The sequence below is a fragment of the Apteryx rowi genome, unplaced genomic scaffold (genome assembly GCF_003343035.1).
Source record: "Apteryx rowi isolate R43461 unplaced genomic scaffold, aptRow1 scaffold_184, whole genome shotgun sequence".
In the NCBI taxonomy this organism is placed as follows: Eukaryota; Metazoa; Chordata; class Aves; order Apterygiformes; family Apterygidae; genus Apteryx; species Apteryx rowi.
In genome coordinates, this window is record NW_020448130.1 from 1,381,876 (window position 1) to 1,400,712 (window position 18,837).

An 18,837-nucleotide genomic window follows, 5' to 3' on the forward strand; every position below is an offset into this window, starting at 1 on the left:
AAAGCTAAGAGTATGAAGTATTTTCTTCCTTGTTTTGCTGATTACTAATGATCATTGGGTTACAGGAGTTGGACTTAGTATGGCCTATATTAAGTACAAAATTATCACTGCTAGAAAATCATCTAGCATGTGAACAAGCTTAATGTAAAGGTTAATAAACTGAAAAGCCCCAGAGCAGAAATGTTGCATAGCATCTGCACACACAAAGCCATTGTTAAGAAAGTGCTGAGCCTTACTACATTTATGAAATTATACCAAAACACTTGTTTTTTGCCATAATCCTTAATTTTGTGTCTTACACCAAATTCATCCTTGGTCTACTTCCTCGTATAATTCAGTCTTCAAAAAGTAGCTAGAATCAAACCCCTTAAATGTACCATATTCCCCAAAAGACAGTGTTGTCTTATTCAGAAAAAGATCTGTTTATAATTCAATATCCTAACTTCAACTTTGTATCCCTAGTATCACCAAAGCCTTCCTTTCTCTGTCAGAGGACATTTCAGTTCCCAGTGTTTCTGCTAAGTAATAGCAGGTATTATAGCTATTTAAAGCAAAACATATGCTCTCTTCCAGGTTGTGGGAGGGGAAAAAAAAAAAAAAAGCAAAAAACTCATACCAGTTGAAGTACTGTGCTTCAATCTTGCTCTCACCTTAAAAAATAATCCAAAATGATGACAGAACAACYTACTTGTAAGGCTCTAAAGAATTATGTAAATGAAAATGTAAGAGTATAAACCTTTTAGCATTTTTGTTCCATAACTGTTTCAGAATGAAACTATTACTGTACAGAAGATAATACAATCCAGTAATCAGCAGCCTTTAAGGCACRCCTGTGCTTCCTCTCGCACAGTGGAGCAATGGTTCTGAGCCAGGACTGTTACAGCACAGATGCCATTGCTACGTCAATGAACCAATTTTGTTTCTCAGAAGTGGAAAATACAGTATTGTACCAAACCAGCAAAGTCTCATCTCTCAGCACGCCACCTTACTAATCCAGTTATACTGCTTCTGGAGCAAACGCAATTACTACTAATGCATGGGCCCGTGTTACACTTCAATGTAACTTAATAGCTTTAAAGCTTTATAAGCTTTAATAGCTTATAAAAAAATGGCAACACATTAGACTGACAAATCCAGCACAGAGGAAGAATCTAAAGTTACAGTATGTGGATCTTGACAGAACAGGAGACCCCAAACTCAGCCTAGAAACACTGCAGTGATTCATTTCAGCACCTACAGGCCGTATTGCTCAGATTCTTGGCTGCTTTCCTCCCAGCACTCCTCATTGGTCATCACCTGTTTGAGATCAGTGAGGACTGACGAGAAGTTGCTAAATCCTACCCTCTTTCTCTCTCCAAAGCAGTTTGCCTGAAAGCAAGCTTTCATGAAGTAAATCCCTTTTCTTTCCTTCAACTGGCTTAACAGCCCTTCATGCAAATCAAGCCTACTTCAAAGTTTGGTTCTTAATTTAATTTTCCCCAACTTTGGACAAACACTCTAGGTTTCTGAGTCTAGCCTTCTTTTTCACAGCTCCTGAGCTGCTAGAGAAAGAAGCTACAGCCTACAGGATTAGTGCTTTTAATTATGCAGCCATCACCCTACAAAATTCATTGTTAAATTAAAAAACAAACAAACAAACAAAAAACACCTAAGCAGGCCAGAAGAAAAATATAGTATGCTACATCAGCTCCCTAAGTATTGAAGACTAGGGACCTAAGACTACAGGGTGTCCTTCAGCACCCCTTACTCAAAGTTTAGGCACTGTTTTGGTGCTAACTCTTTCCATATATTCTCCAGCAAGCCCAGATTTCCAGCTCAGGGCAATGCATCTCCTAAGAGACAAAACAAGTTATTGTTCTCGACTTGCTATTGTCACAGATTTCTTTGTAGATTTAGCCTATGATGCATTACCTGCAGAAAGGATTTCTGCATTTACTCATTAGGGTAAAATCTTAGCCACTGTTTTGTTCAAAATGTTTTAAGGAGAAGTCAGTCACCTACTGGAATCCAAAATAAGCTCCGTACTGTCTATTACTGCGCAGTTAGGTGCCGCCTTTAAAAAGTGCCTGTTGTTAAGTAACCCCACACTAGACAGATTGTTAGGGAGATCCATCTACAACAAAGCTCAGTCACAGTTCAACACAGCTGGAGACTAATTAAAATAACCTTAGCAAGAATTTAGTTAGGAGACAGATTCAACATTAAGAACAAGAACCAAAACCAACTATAAAAGATATTTTTCCACTACTTTGTTATAAAATACACACTATGGTCAACATACTATTACAACTTCTAGAAATCCAAATAAAATTCCTTTAAAATTATATTCTTCCTGCCTGTGTATCAGTAGTAGAGCTTAAGTAGCAAGCACTGTTTTTGAATGTGAAATACTTAACTGATTTATAGCGAGATCTTTCTCGCTGAAAGATGGGCTGAAGGAAGCAGTTTCCCTTTAGAGACGAATATAACCTAAAGGAAATTCAAAATGATATTTTTTGAAACCTGAGAAATAAACTATTTCCAAAAACAACTATTCAGTGCCAGCATCTAATACATAATAAATGCAATAACTATTATATAATGCTTTAGGTAAAGCTATCCTAAAGAAACTGAATTAAAATATTAATTTAAAAAATTTTTTTGCTCTCAAAATACCTAAGATGACAGAAAAAGAAAAACCCTCAGAAAGTAAAGGTGAGAAACCCACAAGTCAGAAAATCCAGCTGCAACTTCAGAGCTAGCAATTCCTAGAAGAAAAAGGACAATTTTTCAGTACAACTTCACTTAAAAAGATATATTTTTATACTGGAAGCTTAACGAATACTGGGAAGATTGCTCTGTCCAACTAACTGATCCCACATCAGAATTTTATCTCACAAACATACTGGCAAGAATGGTAAAAGGAAAAGAAAAAACAAAAAACCACACAGTTAAACCTCAAGGTGCAGTAATGCTGCAATAGAAGAACCACTATAACAACCAGGACAAAGAATCTCTGCTACACATTTGTCATCACAATGCAGTAAGGAGCTGCAGCAGCTGCGGATGGAGGTGTGGTTGTTTTGAGCTTTGCTTTTTTTTTTTTCTTTTGAAAGCAAGTGTTTAAGTAAATTTCTTCCTTTGTTTTGATGGTTTTTAAAAGTTTGACGTGACACATGAAAATGCTAACACTGCAATGGCATGTTGTGTTCAGACATTTACACTGACACAAAAAAGAAGCAGTTTAWTCTCAGTGCACATGTATTCCCAATATAGTAACTGCAATGAAGTTTTATGATCATATGTAACACCAATTCTCAATTAAAATTATTACGTATCACAGGTTTAAGTTAGATTTATATATACACACAGTTTCTGCTAAAAAAAGCAAATTATTTTCTTCATAACTGAGTTGAGATGGTGTAAGTCTAGAGTTCAGCATAATTAAGACCATCTCAAATATCACTAAGTATAAAAAATTAACATCTTAACTATTATTGACAATGCATGGTTGAATTCAAATGATGTGGGCAATGCAGAAATTAATATAGAAATTGCCTCATTTATGTTTATCTTTATGCAATTAAGTTGGCTCTAAACTAAAATTTATTTATTAGAAGTAATTTTATCATTTCATCCTTGACAAAGAAATGAAGGCTTTGGACTGCCACTGAAAATGATGTCATTTTAACCCTTTAGCTTTTCACCTCTAACTTCTATGTCCAAAGTCTGAGTAACTTACTGATACGTGTAAAGGCCTGTAGTAGGCACTGAGAAAAGACATTTATAGCATAAAGGTATCTCTACAAATTATGAAAGTTAGACAGCTGGGATACCAGCATGCACTAGCAGTTTCACAAAGTCTAAACCTAAGCCTAATTTCCTTTTTATAGTCTGCTCAAGTTCTAATACAGAGATTTTAATCATGCAAATACAATACCTTAATCTAACATGACATTTTTCAACACAAAAAAAAAAAACAAACAAATAATTTAATTGGATAACATCTATTCCATCACACTGGACCCGAAATAAATGTTTGGTAATGAATCAATGAAAACCAAGCACTCATCCACGGAGAGTTCTAAAAGATAATCGAACCATTTTCTAACTAGCTGTTGCTTGCCTCACTACAGTGAATAATCCTAGAGCGTGTTTAGATAAATACACTATGCTCAAATCCAGCAAATGAATTCCAGATCTTACCTTACAGAGCAGTAATGTGAAACTTAACTTGTACCTATCTCTGAACTTAAGTTTTTGTCTTATCACAAGCCATAAAAGATTTTATAGGAACTATGTTGTTGTTTTAAGCTGGTTGTGAGATTCAATCCTCTTTCATAATGTTTCAAAAACTGCAGACTAAACTAGTTTTAATGTTATGCTGCTCTAGAAAAAAGGAGAAATAACCAATGATTGGTCAAATGGAAGATGAGAATATCTATCGTTCATCAGTCAAGTGATCTCCTTCAGTCTTCCTGAACTACAAGCTGAGAAAACTGCTTACATGCTTTTTCTGTACTTGTCTTTCCAACTTTTTTTTCAGTAGAACATTAGATATTCAGTCTATTGACACTTTAATAAGAGCACTTACATCAGCACTTTATTGTTTATGTTAATCAGTATTCTCAGAATGTACATATCACTGTAGGGGAACACATCTCAGGTTATAGTCTCTCTGCACTTACCCAACTCTAGGCATACCATTGAAAAAAACATTAATGGATTGTCAAATCATGCATTAAAGGGGAATGCTTATTCTTTTATTCCAATTCTCAGGTAGGATAATTTATAACTGTTGAGCAATATGCCTCTCCTTACAGAAATCCTCCTTATAGTAAAGACCATTTTACTAAGTGCTCAAAAGTATTACTGTATTACTATGGCAAATAAATAAAATCCTTGTTTCAAACAGAAGGCTCCAAACTTGCTTTCGGACCAAGAATCATTTTATACTACGAGAGCTTTCTGCTTTTAGAAGTTAGCTGAATTTCAGGATAAGAATATTTTGTGGAATATGACACTAAAATGTAAAGTCGCTCTGGCAGGCATTGTTTTTCCCAGAGGAATTCTGCTCTTTTAGCTGAGCAAGAGATGACAGGCAGGTCAATATAAGTTAGTCTCATTTTCTGTTTATCTGGAAGCTATTCCAGTTGAGTAGAGATCAGTTAATAGCAGACCAATTGTTGTATTTTGAAAAGATGAAGCACTGTAGTAACAGCATCCTTTACCAAGCAATACAAGTGCAGGTTACTTGTATACAACAAAAATGTGACTGCTAATGACTTTCGTTGTGAGGTTTGTTAGACTACATCTGTAATTCCATAAGTGACAGTTTCTAATGTCTCCCTTATGGTACCCCATCACCTCCTCCATCCCTGCTTTCCATCAGTTCATGTTTCTTCTTTTGTCTTATTGCCAAACATCGTGTAATGCCCAATGCGCCTCCCTTTAAAAATCGTACAAAATTGTCTCCAACCAGAGGACCTAAAGCAAAGAGGTTAGCTTCTTTAGTGCACTCATAAGTATACGGATCAATCTCAATGGGATTCCCCTTGCATGTGATTGGCTGATTTGAGTGATGCCCTATGCCATGTCCTTGGTCTTTCAGAAAGAAAAGATTTGGGTGAGAGCCTATCAGAACTAAGGCTACAGAAAACTTCAAAATCTTCTTCAGTCCAGAGGCACTCTGAAGAACACATTTCATTTCAGGCTTGAAGGAAAGTACATTGTGTTCAGGGAAACTAGTGTAAGCAGAATGTAGATTGGAATCTACAGTATGTGACTGAGTACACATCATATGATAGACTTTGTGGTATTCAGGATAAAGTGTTTTAGGTAACTGTTTGAAAATTAGACTTGTATCAGTAACTCTTCTACGAAACACATGGATTACTGGGATGTTGTTGTTGTAGGCACACAGTACTGCATCAGCTGCTGTAAGTCCAGCACCCACAATTAATACAGGGTCTGTTTTCCCACGTAATTTGCCTTTGCTTATAGCAGCTCCAAAGTCAGACATGGAATGAAGCACAAAAGGAAAGTCTTCTCCCTCAACTTGTAGTCGGCCAGGAGAATCAAAGGTTCCAGTTGCAAGAGCCACATTCTCAGCAAAGAGGCAGAATGGCACATGAGAACCATCTGTTGCTCTCTGATAACCTCTGACTTCCCAGTTTCTCTTGATCAGTGATTTCTGTCCATCTTCCATTTCCATTTGTAAATGCTGTGTTGAAATATTTTCATTTAGTTGACTTTCATCTTCATCATCCGTTCCTCGATAAAGTCTGGATACTGATGTTATGTAAATATTGTCTCTGAAATTCTTTTGGAGGCCCATGACTTTAACGTAGTGTTTATAATAACAAGCTATTTCCTCTGGCATTACTCGGTCACTCTTTATATTTCTAAAACAAAATTGAAAGGTTCCAGTTAATATTTAGACTGTACTGCTAGTTTGAACATCATACTTGACAAACTACATGACAGTCAAATTTCAGAGGGTTGATCCTGCTCAGTGTAACTAACATGGAGTTCAGTATCTTCAAACTCATTCAAGTTGTTTTATTTGCTCTCTTGATTCCTGATGTACAAGACAAGATTTACAATGCTAAGACAGAAAAACTTTAAAGTGCTAAATTAACAAGCAAAAGAAGCATAACAATATTCTGCAGTACCACAGCAGGACAACACTTCTATACAGAAGGGTTTTACAAAGCCTGTTTAACCTCATTACAGTCAACAATACAATACTAGCAAAAACTGTACTCAGTGAGAATATCCTTACTTAGGATAAAGTAATTAAATAGCATAGTAACTCTTAAGTGCCAACTTTGAAACTCTAAGTTTGCTATATTACTTGCTAAGTACAATAAAGAATACTTTACTCAGACATCCCTTGAGTACAGCTAAATTCAGTAGGTATCAAATTAAGTAGTTCCATATCACAGAACTTTAAGTCCCACAGGAATTAAAAAAGCAAATATTATACAGAATTGTAAAGTGAATATATAAATAGGATTTTGATGTTTGAATATCTAATTAAAAAAAACATATTCTTTCACTGGGATCCTGATATTACATTTATGTCTTTCTTATTATGTTTGCTGCCTTATCATTTATTTAAAAAAATTAAGCTGAAAACAAAGTTATTTTCAGCAATTGCATTAATTTTGCAGCTGCTTCTTTTAAAGTGAATTCCAGGAGGAAGCCAAAAGAAACATTAGTACTGAACATCAGGGTTCTCACTGAATTATGTTTAAAAGCTATTTACCAGAGGTCAGGCTACTCATAGATTAACAAGATAATAGTATATGCAATTGTAAATGTTCAGGTTATTACTCTGAAAACCCTGTGAGATATTTATTGAGGAGGATGATCATGACCTTTACAAGGAAACTTATGAAACTGTATTTTACATGACTACAAGTTTTCAAGTACAATCAGTACTTTTAAATATGCTTGTTTAACTGTAGTAAAACAGGTCAGCATGTTTGTTTTTAGTATTGTTGAAATTTAAAATATACACAAATTAGCTTCAGATAATAAGAAGCTTATAGGATTTAAGTTAATAAGGAGGCAAGATTACCGTGGTTATCTAAGAAAGCAATCAAAGAACAAAAGGTACAGTTTCTTTACTGCAAGTGTTGTCCTAAAACAAGCAACAGCCTACTCTTAGAGACATACCCAAATTTAATTCTATTCCTTTAATTCTTASCACAGATAGCAGAAGAACAATTTCCTTTAATTTTGCTAGAACAAAGTTAGGAACATTCAGATTTTAGAAGAAGCTTACCTAGAGTGCCCAAGTTTATGTGTTACCACATAGGCCTTTGTAAACTGATTGTATACCTGAAATTTGAGTGAGCTCATACACGATAGCAATTTTATAATTTCTAACTTTATAGTCTCTGAGTTTGTACAAGATAGTAATTTCTTCTCTCTAAAATTTGTTCAGGGAACTTACTACAAGAAAGTAACATTGGGAAACACTGAATTATTCTCTTAAAATTAAAATCCATATATAAAATCATTTTTAGATGCTGCAGCGTTTGTCTATAAAGCAAATGCTGAAATATACTGACTTCCTGAATTAAATATATATACATATAAAAAGCTAGCATGCATAGCAACTTAAGTAAACATTCAATTTGAAAGAGGAACTTAGAGTAGTTCTGCAGATCTTAAATTCCTCCCTCAATCTTCCTTCAACACTGATCAAAACTGTTTATAGTAACAGCACTTCTTTGTGCTGTTCAACACAGTGCTTTGTGCAACTTCGACAGCTGCTTGTAAGCATGGTATTGCTTTATGTATGCTTTCGATGCATTTAAAATACATTATTCTGGCCAACCATTGTCCGTTTTCTTCCACCAGAGTACACAGAGGAGAAACATTTCCAGTGTCATCAGGCAATTTATTAAACAAAGCAAGATGCATTCCTGTAAACAATGAGGCTGTTTTCCAGTTCTTAAAATAATGATATCTGGATTCTCATAGCAACTACATATTTTTCAAATATGCTAAGTGATATTTTTACCTGCGTTTGTTGGCTGCCCACTCTTTAAATGTGAGTCCAGGCAATTCCATCCAGTCTCCAAAACTGATTGTTAACATAGAGCCTTCCATAGACTACAGTGGAAAACAAGATGTATAACCAGATAAATTTCAAATGGATATATGTAGAACATGTAAAAATTGTTCTCAATGTACTCAGAGCAATAAAATACTAGAATATAACAATATGTGAATATTATATGAAGTGCTGAGGAAATAAGTTTTCATTAAAATAGTATCTAACTATAATATAACTACATGATCTAATAAAGTTACTGGAGAAAAGCAGAAGGTAGAGAGAGAACAAGAGAAAAGGAAAATAAAAGCAAGTTATTGAAAACTCCAAACAGATGTAAGAAAAGGGTGAAACCAATGGSATATGAACACTATGATTCAAGACAGTTTAACAGCACCTGGAAATAATGCAAAGATAGAAGAAAAAGTCACAGAAAATACACTTCATTATAACTCATTAAATTTAAACTAACGGAGGAAAAAACACGCAAGACAGCAGTTATATTCACAAATCCCAATATTAAGGGCAATTTTTCCCTTCCTCTTTTGCATCTCCAACATATTTGTGCTTTGGTAAGCTGAACAGTCGGAACTGCAACAGCCATTAGTATCTAAACAACCAACCTTAGATAGCAAGAAACACCCCAAACTACAGAATTATAAAGTTATCCTGTAAGTGACATGAAGAATTTACTCACATGCCAAGCCCCACCAGGTGGTCCTTTACCAAGCACGATATGGGGAATATAATGATGTTGTTCTAGCTTCCAGTGCAAAATCGGTGGGTAGTCATACCCAAAGTCAGCATTGGGATGAAGCAATGTATCAAAAAGCACTGCAACTGGATTCGAAGAGCGTCCTTCAAGGCCTTCAGACAAGTACTCGAGATCCTAAAGCATGAAAGAAAGTTCTTCATGTTCATGCAACTTTTACTACCTATGATATCATTCTGATGTATAGAAGTTGAACTTCAACAAAAAGCAGAGAATTAGTTTAAGCTGAAGTTTAAGTACAGATAAATATTTAATGCAGAGATGCAGTCAAAATGTTTTTTTAGAAATAACTCATGATTCAGTATTTCTACAACAATGCAATGACAAATATTTGAAGAGAATATAGAAGCCACGAGGCCAAGTTTTGCTGACAAAAGATAATTTAGCCTCCCAAATTGGGAAAAAGCTCGGGGGGATAGGGGAGCGGAAGAACATGAAGCGTCTGTAGCCAAAAACTAAGGCAACTTATTCTCCTGCCAAAAAATAAGCCTTGAGACTTAAGGTCAACATCCTATGCAAACAGCGTGGTATTAAAACAAACAAACACACACAGCCCAATGACTCTTACTTTTCCACTACAAATACACATGCATGCTTCTAGTCCAAACAAACTACAGTTCACACAGACAATACAGTTAACAGTAGCATTGTCAGTAATCAATCAGGAGTAGAGTGGGGCGAGTAGAAAATAGCAACATGGCAAACAAATGGAGAAGTGGGGAGAAAAATAACGCAGAGGAGAAAAACAGTGGAGAAGATTTAACTATTCAAACTGGACAGAAAAATCAGATGTATACAAGGATAACGAACAGCACAAGAGCCATTGTGACCACAACACAAATAGTGAAGGATGTATACTGTTCAGAAAAGAAAAATGGATTCATCTCTAAGGTTACTGAAAATTGAGTCCTAGGAAGAACTGTAYTATTTAAGAATATTTTAAACTTGAAGTATGTGTACTTCAAGTACTTTAGTAGCACGTATTCCTCAGTCCTTATGATAGCGCTCAAACATTCCAGCATGTGAAAGTCGAAATCCCTTTATCAGCTACTCACTGAAAGACCAAGTGCTGCTTTAGACAGTTTTGGCAAGTAATAAGGACATGACAAAGGGCAGACTGTAAAAAAACAGCCTTTGTCAAGTGACAGTGAGTTGATTCCATTTAAATTAACAGAAGAACAAAATAACTTATTAATTTATTAGAAATATGACTAGATAAGTGCACTAGTTCTCCATGACGCAATACACATCATTTGGGGGATAAACAATTCTTAAAATGCATCGCTTTTCACCTGAAATATATAAATTTGTTAACAGCTATTGAGGAAGGTATATACTGGCCTTTATTTTACAGGTAAGAAAAATGAAGTCAAGAGCCAACTGCTTGAGACCACGCAGTTACTGAGCTTAATTCTTTGTGGGTTAAGAAAGTTAAGCCCTTTCTATGTTCGACACTTCTTTTATGTAAATTGCAAAAGCATTTTAAACAGGATCATAGAAGAAATCCTACTGTTTTACAACCTATTTTGTAGAAGGAAAAGATCTGGATAAGATGGTAACAAAAGCTTACTTGATCAACAATAGAAAGATGTCGAGCTTCTTCTAATTTAGTATGCAGAACGGGGTTCGGATGTATAGCTTCAGGAGACAAATATGGCCTGTATCCAGACAGCAGGTAAGAAAGACAAATTCCTGAAGGTCCATTTCCTGTTAAAGAAGGAAGTCAATAAAAATGTAAGTAAGCTAAAGTTTATATGTCACCAAATAAGCAGCAAGAAAATTATACATTAGTAGTATAGCGTGGTACCGTCCTTATTCAAAGAAGCTTATAATCTTTGCAGTAAAATAAAGTCTACCACTAGGAAGTTCCTCCAGACAAACTCAGTAGAATCTTTTCCAGGTAACAAGAAATTAGTTAAAAAGTACAGGTACAAACATAATATTTAAACCAATCTTTTAAATAATTATTTTTTGTTTACACTACCAATGAAATGCAACACACGGAAACAAAGTCATATGTATGACTGTTTATGACATTTATGACTGTTTACATCATGGAATAAAATTCGTATTAAAAAATTCATAGTTTAGTATGCCAAATTCACTATTGTTGTATGAAAAGTACCCAGTGGATAAAATTTAGTCTACCTGTCAATCACTGATATCTGAATAGTTTTACCATCTTACAACTTTGTGTTCTCACTTACACTGTAAGTACTGTAAAATACAGAATAGAAAGACAACCAGGAGCATATGCTATTTAAGTCTGACCACAAGACAAGAGGAAGAAATAAACAGACAAACAGAAACAAAGCTGAAGACAGTGCAAGTCAGAATGAGAAGCTATAGACCCAGCACAACAGACACGTAAAAGCTGAGTGAGGACAAATACATACAGTAGATTAAGTGCTAAAGTACAAGAAACTCATTTAAGACCATGTTCATCATTAAGCATAACAGCAACAATATCAAACATCTTTCTATATCCTTATTTGTTTTATAACATTTTATAATTTATTTATATGAATTATTGCAATTTTAATATGCTATTTTCCAAATGTCCCAAATAGATGGGACAAAAATATTACCATAAGATAACACAAATATCAGGTAAATATTTCTATTCCTTTGACTAGTACTAAAAAAAGTAGGGGATCATATTTATAACAAGCAAATTCTCAAGGTATTCAAGTAATGTTCATATTGCAAAGTCAAATAGCAGAAGTGAGAGAAAGCTAAGTCAAAAAAAGTACATGCTATAATACATAATGTAAACGTGTGACTAAGTACTGTTGCTTCTATAGCTCCCCTTCCTCACTGACTGAATGAAAAGCACAGTGTTCTCCTAATGAGACACTATTCAATATTTTGTCTTTGTTTTCCATCTAAAGTGGCACACATTTACTACGTTATTCAAGTTCTGGCTAAAAATGAAATCACTAGTTTCGTCATGGCTTTTACATAGCCCTCATTGTTAGGATGTTAGCTCTCACTTGCTGCCCTTTCAACCCTCCATTTGATCTCAGTGGTCACCCTTCATTCACTGTCCCCCATAATCTTCCCACACATGATTTCCATCAGTAGTTACCAACCTTACTTCTCCAATGCCTGTGTCCTCCTCTCCCTTTCCCGATTTCCCAGGCCCTGAGTTCCCCCTCAGTTTGCCTAGTCCCTATTTCTTRTTCCGGTCCTGCCATTCATTCCCACTCTCTCGCACACTGACCTCTTTCCTCCCCCACCGAGCTGCACTCATTGTGGTCCCAAGCAGCAGTATCTCTCCTACAGTGGTGCACGTGGAGACTGGCCACAGGCAGGCGCTCCAGAAAGTCACATGGGCTTACTACAGATGACCTGAGACTGCCAAATTGTAAGAAGTCTTCAATAAGCACATTTTTCCAAAGGCCTAGAACCTGAGCAGTTACATGGGACTGCACAGTGAGTCTCTTAAAGACTCTCATCAAATACATAGTTTTTGCACCAATATATGGAGGCAAAGGCAAAAGCATTAAAGTGCTTGACAGAAAACTGTATAGTGTAAGGACCGTTAAGTACTGGAAAAAGACTGCCTAGGGAAACTGTGGATTTCCAACACTGAGATCTTAAAGTTAGAACAAAAACCTGTAAGGAATGGTTTAAATATTTGTGACCCTGCCGATATACTTCCCAGACCACTTCCATCCCCATTTTGCCATTTACAAAGAAAAACACCATAAAGAGTCTTTCAGACAGTGAAAACTCTTCCTTACTCCGAAACTGTTCTACCCTCCCACAAACAGATGTCAGCACGAGATAGCAGGTAACACTTCAATTTAAAGCTCAGGATGGATGCAAGCCCCTCTTAACATCTACTTGCCATGTCAGAAAGATGGATGTGAGAGAGAACTGTAACAATACATTGAAGCCACCTATAATAAAATCAGATGAAATTGAAAACACTCTCATTGTAGCTACAGTTCAAGAGCATTCCCGTGATTGAGTTAAATATTTAACTACTTTTGGGAGAATTATATTTTGTGCATAATAAAGAAATTTTGTTTTGTTTTACAAATGTGTAACTATTTTTTGTTTTTKGGKTTTTTTTTCCATATTGTGGTATAATGGAACCTGTGAGGAAGTCTGCAAAAAAGGGAGAAAAGGGAAAAAAACATATACCAGCACACAAGAATCCTGTGCTAAGGATTATTCCCACTGGATAAGCCTAAAAAGAACCAACTGGAAAACAAAAGCTGCCAACACAAAGGCTAGCAAGGATCAGGACGGTTTTAAGGTGAATTACCGAGTTCCCTAGCTACTCCCCTAGGACTACCCAGAGAGCTGGGTCAAACCCGGTCCCTGTTCTTCCAGCAGGCCCAGTCCAGGGAAAAGAAATTCCCTCATAGAAATGCTCTCAAGAACACGCAGAACGAAAGTTCTGCTGCAAGGTCTGTAATAAATTTTACTATGATTCACTCACAAAATCCTTGGGGGGGGGGAATTAAATGAGAAATTTAAACCTGAAGAGTTTGCTCTTTATTCACACACAATACTTCCCATAATGTTTCTCATCATGACCGAGAGATTAGATACTACTATTATAGAAATTTTAGATTTGTAATCAATATATTCCCAAACTCCACAGCCCTATTTAAGAAGCAGTTAGCATTTTGTTTGAGTAGTGGAAGAAGATTCTGATCAACAGTAACCTACAGCAGAATTACCTTTGCATTATGCGCCTAAATTTAAAGCAAATAACCAAAGACTTGTTATTTGGATGAAAATTTAAGACCATATTGTGTTTACCCAGTAATGATCAAAACTAGTGCAGGAGATGAAAACGTTTAGCACAGAACATCCTCTAGATTTAGAACTCCCGCACGAAATTTTCCATTTCCAACTCATCCAAATAGAATTTGTTTCTTCACAATTTCATGGGGGAAAACAGATACAGCAGCACAGTACAGATGTTACTTAAGATTATCACAAGTAACACAGTACTTTATGCAGAACAATCTATCCGAGTAAGAATAAAAGCATCAATTAGACATCATACAGAAAAAAAAATGGAATGGTGAAGCAAAAGGAAGGGCAATATAAATTAATGTTCAACCCTGAAGTCAGTTGCTTACACATATGTGTCATTTTTCTCCAATTATTAAAATGGTGCCACGAGAAGGTAGCACTGGGAAACTAAAAGAAGAACATTTTAACATAATGAAGTACAGGAAATTGCGGATCACTGAGATACTCCAAATATAAAAGAATAGCATGGAGGAGATCAAAACAGTAGTATGGGGGGTAAGGTGGGGAGAGAAGCTACTTTTGTGTTCTTCTATAGTATTATATAATTTTAGGTCCTTTCTAAGGCTCCTTCAGACAGCCATGAATTAGAGATAATAGGCTGTCAATGGAGAAAATCAACTTGAGAATTTTTTCTAATATATCTGAGAAAAAACATTCAGACAATTTGGATAACGTATTTGTTTTGCACTGGAGATAGTCAAGGCAGTTGTGGTTGGTGTGAGCACACAAAAAGAAGTTGTAGACAAAGTAAGTATTGAGCACAGGTATTTGCATAATGTATATTTACAAAATTAAACAGTGAAAAATGAGTCATTAACCATATGGCAAACCTATACCAAGGTTGACAAAATGCCAGGAAACTGTTGCTGTTTAACTACGATGCAGAATTCACCAAGTGATTCATGTCTGTCACATCCACATTAATGTATTACATGAGCACTATTTTAAGCTATCACTGAATAGAGCTTTGAGAACAGGCACTGCACAAACACCACTATTTCAAAGTAGCGTAGGTTTACTGTGAACATATTACATGAAAACCTCTTTCTCTGGAATCTCTGCTTGCTTGCTGTTGGTTTGCTGTAGCCCCAGTAGCTTTGGACCTGAAAGCCTCGTTTACTCAAGGCCTTTCCTTCACCCCTTCATCAAGCCACAGCAATAAGGAGTTGGCGACCTGCTGTCGCTGAAAAATCTTGGCCAAATACAAATCATCCTGGCACTCTCAGCGAACGCTATCCACCTAAGGAGCCTGTTCCTTCTGCTATCCTGTCATTTGGCAAGATTTTACAAAACAAGCCTTTAACTATTTAATCAAGACTACAGTTTATTAATATGAACTGGCTGATTTGACATGGATTCGTTTTGGTATAGACGAACAATATTCAGATGTTAGCAGTGGATGCAACAGAAAGAAAAAGGCAATTAATGAGTAAGTTTAGCATCTAACCAGTATACAACACACATTTTACTGTATGCTTTCAACTGTCCCAACTGACCACACAAATTTCTACCAGTGCAGCATCAACAACTTCTGTGCGACCTGATGTAGACATAACAGTATCATGCAAATCAAGTCCTGTATGGTCAACGCTACAATCAAAACAGTTCTTCTGTTTAGACTCATTATTTGCTGCCAAAGGCAGTTCAACTTCATCAAACCACAACTTTAATTCAAATACACTTCAACTGCAAGTCTTTTAACATAATTTAATGGTACTAYTGTTAACCATAAGAACTGTATCAATCTAATAAAGTTATTTGCTATGTAGGTAGTTATTTAATTATAAATGCCTTTGTACAGCAGGTCTGTAAAGGCAATGACAGTGCCAGAGAATTAAAAAATAATAATATTAATAAAAAAAACACAATAGGAAAAAACCTCACCTATTATTACTACAGGCAGAGTGAGAAGAGGGTCCCCAGGCAGAACAGTTTCTTCTATTAAAGGCATTCTTTTAATCTTGCTCCCAAGGCTGTCACCAAAATACCGGGCAAAGGAATTCAAAAGCTGTCCTTCAGTTTCAGGGCTACCGTAGCTTCTAATAAAGAAGGAAAGAGGGCATAAAAACAAAATGAAACAGTAGCATTATGATGAAAACAGCCCCTTCAAAAATAAAGTTGCTTTTGATGCTTTACTTTAAAAGCTACGGAATTTGCAAAAACAAGGGCAAAACAGATATTCCTCATCCAATATACAGAATTTTACTATTCAGTACAGCTTTTCTAACAGTAGTTAAAAGAAAAACCAAAAAACTATTTCCTCAAGAAAGCCTCCAGAAGGATAACAAATGGACAGATGGCTCCACGGAGATGCAGGTTCCTCTAATTTCAGTGTATACAAAGCCAACAAAGTATAACCAACAACAAATATTATTTTGATCAACAACACACAGCGGAATTTGTTTCTCCCTGTCCTTATCAAAACAGGACAGATACACTGCCTGGCCAATTAATAACATTAAGACCAGCCAAAGGCTGACTGAGCAGCTAAGATGCAACAGCAGCCTTTCACATACCTTTCTACCTGCTGAGCACCACAGGGACTTTACAGTCAGGAACTTCTGGTCCAGTAGAAGAAAGGCAGCCTAAGCTGGCAGCGGTGGGAAGATGGAGAAGAGTTTGATCCCTACAAAAGCTAGACATAACCTATTTTATCACTGTTAAGCGTCTACAGAAGAAATTGTCATCCATCAGTCAGGTCAGCTATTGCACAACAGACCGTTTTCACAGTCAGTAGGCTACGTAGATTCGTTAGCCTTCTCTGAAGCCTTTCCAGGTCATTAAAGAAGCACACGCTTTATCTGTATAGCTAAAAAGGCAACATCAAATTAAAAAAAAAAAAATCTGTCCTTGGCACTTTTTTTTAGTAAGTCTTTGAAATAAAGAGTTAATAATAACTTTTTAAATAAAAATGCCCCAGTCACCTGATGTAAACATTTTTTGCTTTAAAAACAGAGTACACTTATTTATTTCCTAAGAATCTGCATACCTTAAAGCTATTCTAATATTTAAAAAATTGTTTTCTATGTGGGACCAAAAAGCATAAGACTCATCCAGTTCCCATGGCCTTCAAGAAGCACTGTACACTGCCTAAACTCCCACAATACTCATGGTTCTACTACAAACTGCAAAAACCAAAACAAACAAAAAACCTTTCCTCAATGGGTAAGTTGAAAGTAAAAATAGAGACACAGCTGTACGGTAACAACACCACTGGCACACGCTGTAACACAATCCTACCGGGATCGTTATTCCTTCATTAAAAAAGTTGGGAAGCTCTTCTTAGGTTTTATTTATTTCAGAAAGCACATACTTCATTTTTATTGTAGTGCAGGAAATACAGAAATAAAATTTGCAAATTACACCCTTACTGATTGACTGAATTACAGCAGCACGTTAACTCTTCATGATAATGGAAATGCATAAAATATGAACAGCAAGAGCTTGATGACGGTGAGCAGATAGCAGAGATCGGATATCTAATTAGCATACTGCTTTTTTCCACCTCTTTTTGCAGGTTTGTACAGGTAGACTATATTGTCTTCCAACTTCTGCTCAAAGTTAACTACAGTAATATTATTCTATGTCTTGCTAAAGACAGGTTCAAAGAGAGTGCACATGCTTTAGTGCAGTTTTAATATACTGTTCTCTTCTAGACGGCAGTAAAAAAAAAAACAACACCCTTCTTTTATGGGGTAGGTGTACAGGCTACAAAAGAATCTTGAACAATAAAAACACTGCTGCTCTTCAGCTTTAATAGCGTGCGACCACCTACAGAACTGGTATAGCACAGAATCTGAATTTTGCAGAGCAACGTCCACCTACCACATGCAGTTTCCCAGYGACTGTGCACATGAAGCAGATGAAACGCCGGCGTCTGTAGCATGTTCTTATTTTCTAAGAACATCATACTAAAACCCAGAAAGATCTTAAATTGGGGGCCGCTACTGCCACCATCTTTCTATCCTTAGAACAAATACTGAATTGAAAGTCAGTAAGTAGCAGAACTTTTTATATTAAAACAAACAAAAAAACTCCCCCAAAACCCCCCACACTCGGTGGACAGCTTCGCAGTGGTAAAGATGTGGTAAAATATATATGGCTCCAGTCCTACAGAAATGCAAGTGTGCACAAAGATGAGTCAGTCCCAAAGCGAATCCTTAGTTTACCTTATGCTGGTCCTACCAAGCAAACCCCAGAACTGCGTTCTGTCAAACAACTGTATCCTAAACCTGATCACCATTTTTGTGTTTTAATGCTTCAGTTAATTATTTTTAACTGGCGCGAAAAAAAAAAACAGTAAGAGGAAAAAAGTATAGCACATACGTAAATGATCCCTTTGAAAGCAAAGAATACTTCTTTCATCACACCTCTCAATCTACGGCGGCTTATTTAGACAAGAGATAAAAGCTTTTTTCAGTACGTAGTTCTGAAACATCCTGGAAGAATTTTTTGCATACTTTTCAACAACAAAAAAAAGAAACTGACTCCCCACTGGGTAGTTAACAGAAAACTCATTATATAAAGGAACGCTGCTCCTTTCAATTCGGGCTGAAGTTTGCACTTCGGAGAGAGCAAATTTAACATCGCCGGATTTTTTTTTTTTAAACGCCAACTGAAAATATTTATGGCACCGGCCGGGGAAGCCCGGACGCTGCAACATCACGCACCCCGAGGCGAAACGCGGCAGCAACGCCGGCCCCCTCGGCCGCCCCAGAGACCGCGGCAGCAAGCGGAC

At 36.3% G+C, this 18,837-nt stretch overlaps 1 protein-coding gene across 2 annotated transcripts; it reads right to left on the reverse strand.

Moving 5' to 3' along the window:
- Nucleotides 1–2,618: 2,618 nt before the first annotated feature.
- Nucleotides 2,619–18,110, reverse strand: OSGIN2 (oxidative stress induced growth inhibitor family member 2). Of its 2 annotated transcripts, XM_026061745.1 has the most exons (7): nucleotides 17,925–18,110; nucleotides 16,616–16,734; nucleotides 15,984–16,138; nucleotides 10,891–11,027; nucleotides 9,246–9,437; nucleotides 8,516–8,607; nucleotides 2,619–6,383 (listed from the first exon to the last, which is right to left on the reverse strand). In XM_026061745.1, the coding sequence occupies exons 3-7, from the start codon at nucleotides 16,048–16,050 to the stop codon at nucleotides 5,330–5,332; spliced, it is 1,542 nt and encodes a 513-aa protein (XP_025917530.1). In that variant the 5' UTR covers nucleotides 16,051–16,138; nucleotides 16,616–16,734; nucleotides 17,925–18,110; the 3' UTR covers nucleotides 2,619–5,329. The 2 variants fall into 2 exon arrangements, with proteins under 2 accessions (XP_025917530.1, XP_025917529.1); XM_026061744.1 differs by lacking the exon at nucleotides 17,925–18,110 and having other exon boundaries at nucleotides 16,616–16,956.
- Between the last annotated feature and the right edge of the window lie 727 nt (nucleotides 18,111–18,837).